At 41.3% G+C, this 8887-nt stretch overlaps 1 protein-coding gene across 1 annotated transcript in view; it reads left to right on the top strand.

Moving 5' to 3' along the window:
• The window catches only part of ZNF827 (zinc finger protein 827), a gene marked incomplete at its 5' end in the record, with an annotated part of 80748 nt that overhangs the window by 28779 nt on the left and 43082 nt on the right, over positions 1–8887 (top strand). The window contains one exon of the mRNA XM_010133788.1: positions 1–100. Within this exon, the coding sequence (XP_010132090.1) occupies positions 1–100 (100 nt within the window). The remainder of the gene's footprint in view (positions 101–8887) is intronic.

The following is an 8887-nucleotide window of genomic DNA, read 5'->3' as shown; positions in this document are numbered from 1 at the left end:
ATCCCTGAGGAGAAACTCAAGCCACAGGAAGCGCAGGCAAATGTGATGAGGCAGGACATGTCAGTCAAGGCAGCATCTGAGCTCCTCATGAAACTCTCAGGTACATATTTAATTTAATAATATTAAACTTTATTTTTTTCCATGTATGCCAAGAGGGTTACCTTGCAGAAGGAAAGTTTAGTTTTTGTAGCAAGTGAAGGAACAACCGAAAAGGTTTGTCTACACAGGTTCATACGCATAAGACATCTCAGTTTGGTCTGTCACCATAGTATGTAATTATCTGTGCTTTGGTTTTCAAGTTTTCAGATGTTGTCATTTTTTGAATGTACCAAAACACGTTAGTACTGATGTATTCACGTGTCACTTCATTAACATCATAAGAATGTGTGTCTGTACTGAACTACACCCGATGCAGCTTTATAAATGATGACTTTTAAAGTCTTTTATTTTTTGTGATGATACCATGTACTTAAAATTGTAAGATACACTGTTTAAAAAAAGAAATGAATACTGAGCCAGCTTTCTGCTGTTAAAGAGACCACTTGAGCTTGCCTACATTGCCTTAGTGATACGTCCTTCTGCCAGACAAGTGTGCGTGTGTCTGCACAGACATACTGTATATTCTGCTAATTAGGCTTTGTCAAACTGTCAGAATCGGGGTTTAACTTTAAGAGAAAGGGTTGAATTCTTCCTGCTGGGAGCAGGTTAAGTGAATGACGAGAAGCCTTCGAACCTTCTAATAAACTTCAGTTTTTAGGACTGAGACATGAAAGTCGGTCTGGGAGGCTGGGTTTCATACTTCAGCACCTAAACTGGATCAGTTAGTTTTTAAGTCACCTCCAAAACTAGACAAGAAATTTTTTTAAGTTTGTGGAGTCACACAAAAGGCACCAGTGGAAATGCTCACAAGTTGAGTAACGTCTGAGATCCTTGCCAAACCTACCTGAAATTATTTGGCTTGATTGGATACTGTCAACATTGAATTTGAGCTCAAATTATACCTGAAAGACTTCAACTGCCTCAGATCTTGCCCATAAATTCTAACATGTAATTAATTCACTTCTCTTTATCCTGCACACTTTAATTTGCAGAAGAATCTGGATCATTGATTTGCAAGCCTTCTGTGGCAATGGTGCAAAAAGTTCTGCCTAGGTACGAAAGTTGATCAGAGCGGAAGTTTCCCAATTTTTCACAGACTCTCAAATACTAAATACTTGGTTATTGGTATAGTGCACTGTTGCTGCTGGTAACTGGTTCGAGTATGGTGTTCTGCTAACATTCATTAGTCTGTAAAGTTCTGTTAACGGGTGAGTTTATTTTTCTTGGTGCGTATAGATCCATTAAATGATTTTCATAAAGAGCAAGCTCCTAACTTATTGATTTCTCAGATACTTCAAGAGACAGTAGGGCTCTTGACTCTGAATCTTGAGTTCAGCACTAGCAGGCTGTGTTTACATAGTTTTATAACATAGTAGTATAGTAGAATATTTGTGCCTTGAATATCTTTTTATATGAGTGAAAGCTGGCATGTATGAAGTCTTGGTCAAGTCTTCAGTTGCTTCTCTTGGGAACTCCCAGTCTTTAAAGGCTGTGGTAAGAAATACACTGGTTTAACGTTTCTTGTACGATCTCTTAGTGATTGAGCAGTTTTTGCTGATGGTGGTCTTTTGGGTTAATCTGTAGGTAAAGAATTGCTCTAGAATTTACTCAGTCGTTACTGCTGTAGTTGGTATTCCTGAATCTGCCGGTGGGTGGGGTTATACCAAATTTATCACACACACTGTTTTCAGCTTGTGCTTTTCTGAATTACCACCTAATGCAAAAACTGTAAAGGAGGAAAGCACTGAGATACGGTCAAATGTAGGACAAATATAGGAGGAATATCTAAAATCAATAGCCTTTTTAGTGGGTTGTTTGGGGGGTTTTTTGGGGTTTTTTTTTTGATGTTTAGTTTATCTGGTAGAATACTCTGAGGTCACTATTGACTCTCCAGCTTATCTTAAGCAATTCTGCACTCTGGTTTTGGTGACTTAGAACTTAAACAATTAAGCCACTTCTTCAGAATAAAGTGAAAACAAGAACAAACCACCTCCTTTTTCCTGGTACTGGAAGCATGGGGGGGAAAAAAGGAAAGGAATAAGTATGTCTGGATGTTCTACTGTCTGGGGGAAATCTTCAGTCACGTGCCCTTATTAGATTTGATTATATATAATATGTAATTGGGTTTAAGTCAGGTCCTTCCGGCCTCTATATATTCTTGGTAAAGACTGAATGGATTACATCCTTGCTTTGTTATTTTCACTTCCTTCTGTGTAATACTAATTAACGAAACATGCATCGCATACAAATTTAGCAAGAGATGTCCCGCATAATAGTATTTTGGTTTTGGCATTTCTGACATATGTGCTTCTGTTATCCCTGAGCAGTAATATTGCTGGTTGTTGGCAGCCTCATGGGAGCCTCTTGAGATTTAGGCATAGAACTTGGTATGTCCTTTGACATGAAGGATATACTGGCTTATATTTTTCACTGGGAAATCTCTTTTCCTAAACAAGGATGCTGTGTTGCTAACTCGTAGCTGAGCCTGTAAGGTGTAGTGGAAGGCTTTTCCAAGTCTGGAGCCTGTTTTCATAGAATCACCGAATGCTTTGGGTTGGAAGGGACCTTCAAAGGTCATCTAGTCTCTGCAGTGAGCGGGGACATCTTCAATAGATCAGGTTGCTCAGAGCCCCATCCAGCCTGGCCTTAAATGTTTCCAGGGATGGGGCATCTACCACCTCTCTGGGCAACCTGTGCCAGGGTTTCACCATAGAACCATATAGAATCACCAGGTTGGAAGGCACCTTTACGATCATCCTTATCAAAAATTTCCTCCTTATATCTAGCCTAAATCTACTCACTTTTAGTTTAAAACTATTGCCCCTTGTCCTATCACAACAGGCTCTGCTAAAAACTTTGTCCCCATCTTTCCTACAGGCCCCTTTAAGTACTGCAAGGCCACCATAAGGCCTCTCCAGAGCTTTCTCTTCTGCAGGCTGTTCAACACCAACACTCTCAGCCTGTCCTCATAGCAGAGGTGTTCCAACCCTCTGATCATTTTTGTGGTCCTCCTCTGAACCCATTCCGACAGGTTCATGTCCTTGTGGGTTGGTGCATACCATAAGACTTATTGCAAATCACCAGCCCTTATAATGGAGGGAGTTTTCAGCCACTCAGAAACTACTTTAAAGCTAGGAATATGCTAAAAATAAGCATATTTTACGGTAGTAAAACATTAACAGAACATTTACTAGTTGTCATTGTAGAGCTAGATGTACAGATGCAAAGGAAAATCATATGCAGTTCTCTATTTTAGTTCTACTACACAAGGCTCTCTTCTCATTAAGCTAAAAAGCCGCCAGGGCACTAGCGTGCTTCTAGCAGCACACAACCACTGTTTCAGATCGGGCCCTTACCCTGCACGTTACTTTGTTGGAGTTGGACCTTATGCAAAGATGCTATGCCCCTTTATACCAGTTTTTCCTCCACTGTGTACTACTTGGATTCCAATCTTCTGCCTCACAGTTCACAAACTTGATACCTACTCACTTGATACCTAGTGGCACTTCTTCCAAAGGATTATTCGAACTAAGAAGGCTAATGCCCCTTGGGCTTGTCTTCAGTTTGGAAGAAATGGTCTTTGGGGGTTAACAGGCAAAGTTTGAGCCTCAGTGCAGACTTTCAACCTACATTTTACAGAAGAACATAAATGACTACCATGAGTTATATGAATGTACAAAGGTGAGCTGTGAATTCTGTCCATTACTAAGTCTTGACTGAGACTAGATCCAATAGTAAGCAAACATAGAGGAGATAGTGCAGTAGGGCTCTCAGTTCTGTTTGGAAGGCAAACAGAATCTTGTCTCTGCAAGATGTAAAATTCCTATTAAATGTTTCACAGAACCTCTGATAAGAAAGGGAAGTGATGTATTTCAAATACACCTGAACCAGTTTTCTACATTCTTACCAGTTCTCTTTCATGGGAAAGCTAATTTCATTTCACAGAATGTTTTAATTCAGTGGTGCATCCAGTGATCCCTGGTCAGTTTTATTCGCTGGGTCTTGTAAATAGAAAGGTATGTTTCAGAGGAGATGAAAAATAAATGTTTGCATTTACATGGTAATGTTTAGGTCTAAAGCCTCATTTTCTGTTGAAATGGACAAGCTGCTAATATCTTTTGGGCATGTATTATCTTTCCGAAGCTTACGGTGTTTTGCCTTCTGTTCCAAAAACGAATTCATAGCTGGAGGTGTTCAAAATCTATTCCAGGTACTAGCATTTTAAAAGTGATATTTTACCTTGGTGCCTTGAACTATGACATTAGTATGTCCCGGTCTTTCCTAGAACTGTTGTCTGAATCACATTTGCCTTTATTGCCGTTACATCTTATTTGTGATCCGTATTCATTGTGCATTTCAGCAGTAATTCAGGTTGTTTTCCTCCTCTCTGTTTTCAGCGGATCAATTCCCCATGTATTGCACATACCCTTGTTATCGCCAGCAAATGCATGACCTTTGTACTATCCAGTTCCTTTGGAGTTTTTGTACTTCAATCCTCAGGTCACACAGTGCTTCTTGTAATACACCCGTTCACCAGTACCAACAACGTGTCATAATTCGGGGTTATCAGAGATGCAATTAGTGCAACTTTTTTTGTGCCAAGGTCACGAAGTAAAATCTTGCGTACAGTTGGTTCCCAAAGCATTCTTGATCAACTCCATTTATTATTCACCTAATTATATGACAATTCCTCTTTCAGCACAACAGGTTATTGTGGGGGTTTGGTGGGATTTCTTTTTTGATTAAGCGTTTATCCACTTGAAAATGTTTATGCTAATTTCCTCTTTCATGCCTTGTAGTTTGTTTTTTTTAACAATATATCTTACATTTAGCTGAAACTATGTGGATTAGAACTTCTGTTTAAAGGAGGAAGAAAAAAAGAATGATAGTACAATTCTAGCATAAGATGAAGGCCAGAACACCTCAGTGCTACTCCCATCCTAAAATAGCACATCGTGCAGTAGGGCACAGCGAGGCGAAGGACTATCTGAGAACGCTTCAAATTAGCTCGTTCCAGTCTAGTCACAATAGCCCAGACTTCCAGAGAAACTAAATAACAGTATCATTTGTAAAAGTTCGCTAACTAGGAGGAGTGCTGTCTGTGCATGTGAGGCTGGACAGCCAGATTTTGCCTCATTTTAAGGCTTGGGTGGCTTTGTGCTTGGCTGTCATCAGTCATGTCAGTTGACAACAAAAATGAGCCCGCGGATATTAAGCTGTGTTGTTCTTAGCCATCACAATCTTTCCCAATTTAGCGGGTTGCATTGGCAGTCTTTTGGTTTATTGTTACTATGGTGATGAAAAAGCACATTACTGTGTTCTTTGGGTGAGGTGGGGGACAGCGAAATTAACCTTCCTAAATATCTCTCTCTCACAACTTCGCGGGCTCTTCTGGGAAGCACTTGTATGGAGCCGGGCTGCCGACTTTGGAGATGGCTCTTGTCAGCACCTTCTAAGGGTCTCCATACCTAGATTGCAGGGGAGCTGTCAAGAATGCTTTCATCCTTCCTTAGAGCACCTTGATAATGGGCAGAGAAGTGAAAATACATGGAAGTCTTTTGTTCCCTGGTCTCTAAAGAGCTCATTAGAAAGCTCTGGGCAGCAGCAGGTGCTTCGGTAGAAGTCCAGAAAAGTTAGTAGGGAAGTACATGACCCAAAATAAGACTTTGTGGTGATGGGAACTCGAGAGGTGGCAAGCTGTGACAAGTCACATCACCATGAGTGTTCTTTCATGTGGGTTTGGTTTTTTTTTTTAACCAGCAGAAATACAGAACTGGTTGTGAATGGTTAGAAGCTGTGGTTTAATTACAGTGTCGAAAAAGATAGAAGTTGCTAGATTTATTATTGCCTTGTGTCAGGTTCCAGATATTTTTGAGAATCTCCTACTAATGCTGTATTCCATGAAGTTTGTATCAGGCCATGGTACATTCATTCAGTTAAATAAGCTTTTCAATGACATCATCATCATCATCATGGCTTGGCTTCGCGAACGAAGATCTGGGAAGGGCTTTTCCCATGCTCACTGCAAGTGATGAATGCACGCATCGGAGCCGCGCGGTAGATTTTTTAGTTGAGGCGCAGCGTGCGCGGAACTGGCTCCACCCTTTACACCTGAGGTTCATCTGCCAGGGCCCAGCGAGCTTGGATGGTGACAGCGAAGTCCTCGGGTCGTAGGTTTGGTTAGAGTGTCCTTCTCTTAGATGGAGCCTTACAGGGCTAAACGAGCTCCATCTGCCCGGGTTTGGAGTCAGAGTTGTCCTTCTCCTAGGATGGTGCCCGAAGGCTAGTGAGCCCATCCTGCCCGTGGACACACTTTGTCTGACCCTTCAGCTGAGACCTGTCTGGCCTGGGAGACCCCACCGGAGGCACATGCCACCACCAGCACAGCTCTCAACCTCACAAGGGCACACAAGCTCCTTCCCCATGGCAAGGGGGTGCCCATGAAAGAGATAATAACATAATCCAAAAAGAACTCAGCTAGTAATGGATTCTTACCTATTGATGCAGTTTGCCATGTTTCATGACAACATCAATGCCCAAAAGTAGGAAAAATATGAAAAAATACTGCCCATTCTTAAGAGGTGTATAAGGTGGTAAGGATGGAAGTCTGCAAAGTCTAAGGTTTTTTTCCCCTTATAGATCTTCGACAAAACCCCAAAACTTAAACCCAGCAAAACCCACAGAAAACCTTATAACAGAGCCTAGCTTTTAGTTCAGTAGATGCTTTACTACACCTTAAAGTTACTGCAATTCATCTTCCTTTTTTCCGTGTCAGGGTAATCTTGATAGTTAATGAAAACCATGTTAATTGAAAAGATTAGATAATGTGGAATAATAGGGAATTGTAATGTCTGTGGTTCTTTCAGTGTCTTGATTTATTCTATTTTATTTTATCTTGTTTTTTAAGAATTTTCACTAAGGAGTTTAAACACCCCCCCAATTCTTTGCTTTACAGCTATCCCTTCATGATGTTCATCCAGGTGGGAGCGGCCACAGGGCTATGGAAAGTGGGCATGTCAATTTTTTTCAAAGTGTGAGGGGGGTTGTGGATGCACGGTATTTGCAGAAGGGCCTCTTGCAGTCCCCCTTGCCTTTTGAGAGTCAGCTTGTTAGGGCAGGAGAACTGGAGGCAGGCTCTCTGCAAAGGTACAGCTTGCTACAGAAATGCTAGGCTAGAATTTTCTTGAACTGGGAGACTTGCATAGGTTGGAGCATGTTGTAAAATAACAATTCACATACGTGTAGACTTCTTATCAAATTTTTCTTGATCGATGTTTTGGGGCGTTGGCTGTGCTCTGCAAGTAGGGTCCTTCAGGGAAGCCTCATAATCCTAAATTTAAGTGGGAGGGGCAGCAGATGTGTAGCACAACTCACATCAGTCTATTGCTTTAATTTGGCCCTCTCCTTTTTTTTTTTTTTTGTTGGCTTGCATTTTTGTGAAACTAATCCTGCAGTTGCAGATTCTATAATGTGTGAGCTCAGAGGTTCCACATTGAGCCATATTATGTTGTAGGTTTTTTTATGGCAAGATCCTGTCACATTGATTCAAGGCCCATTGACATCTTATATAAAACAGAAGTTTGAAAAAAATACTAGCAAAATAAAGCATCAAGCACAGCACCCTAGGGAACATCAGATGTTACTTGTTGTGTCTCTGTAGCAGAACCTTCGGGGCTCACCAACTGTTCCCTACCTACGAGGTTTTATTTAAGCTGTTTTAGGGCATGTTTGTTTCTAGCAAATCAGAACAATTAGCATAACAAAATGCCTGATTCTCCATACTGAAAGCTTTTGAAGTCAGTACAACTTGACCCACTAGTTACCCCTGTCCGCTTGATTGTGGAAACTAGTACATGAGTCCAATTTATGAGACATATGGGGAAGGCTTTCTTTTCTAAGTTGATTCACAAAGTTGATTTGTAAAGCTGATGGGCATTTCAGCAAATATGAACATCTTAGAATTCTAGCTGAAGGATGAAGTTTTAAATGAAATGTTGGGAAGAAGCACGAATGATTTAACAAAGATTCAGTTGATTTCAGCAATGTAAAGTCATTGGACAGCTATTGTATCAGCAAAAGCAATATTTACTACATGAATTATGTTTATTAAATCTGTGCACTTGGTTTTGACTTTCATCTCAAATAAAGTGTAAAGCAGATTGTGCTGCATTAGAAAAGCATGTTCAGTGTGTCTCCTCTGAGTGCTGCATAGAATCTAGAATAGTTTGGCTTGGAAGGGACCTTTAAAGTTCATACAGTTCAACCCTCCTGCAGTGAGCAGGGACATCTTCAACTAGATCAGGTTCCTTAGAGCCCCTGTCTCACCTTGTTAAGAATCAAGCGTCCTGCAGTTACCCCAGCAAGTCTCAGAGCAGCAGGCTGAGGGCCCTCACTAGTTCCTGTCCCTCTAACCATGGTGTGTTATCCCACAGCTTGTCACAAGCAAGCTTGATATTATCCCGCTCACTCTTCAAGTCTAGTTTAAAGCCCTGTCAATGAGCCCTGCAAGCTCCTGGGCAAAGACTCTCTTCCCACGTTGAGAAGGGTGCATCCCATGTGATGCCAGCACGTCTGGTGTTGTGTAGGCCATCTCATCATAAAAAAAACCCAAAATCGTGGTGGTGACGTCAGCCTTGGAGCCATGTTTTAATAGACTGGGTCAGTCTGATTCTTTCAATGACACTGCCCACAACAGGAAAGAGAGAGGAATGAATAACCTGTGCCCCAGATTCCCTCACCGACCATCCCAAGGCCTTAAAGTGCCTCTTTTGATTGCCCTTGGGATATG

Source organism: Buceros rhinoceros, unplaced genomic scaffold (assembly GCF_000710305.1).
Source record: "Buceros rhinoceros silvestris isolate BGI_N320 unplaced genomic scaffold, ASM71030v1 scaffold14243, whole genome shotgun sequence".
In the NCBI taxonomy this organism is placed as follows: domain Eukaryota; kingdom Metazoa; phylum Chordata; class Aves; order Bucerotiformes; family Bucerotidae; genus Buceros; species Buceros rhinoceros.
Note: the sequence above shows the minus strand (reverse complement) of the source record. Positions and strands in the feature narration are given on the sequence as shown.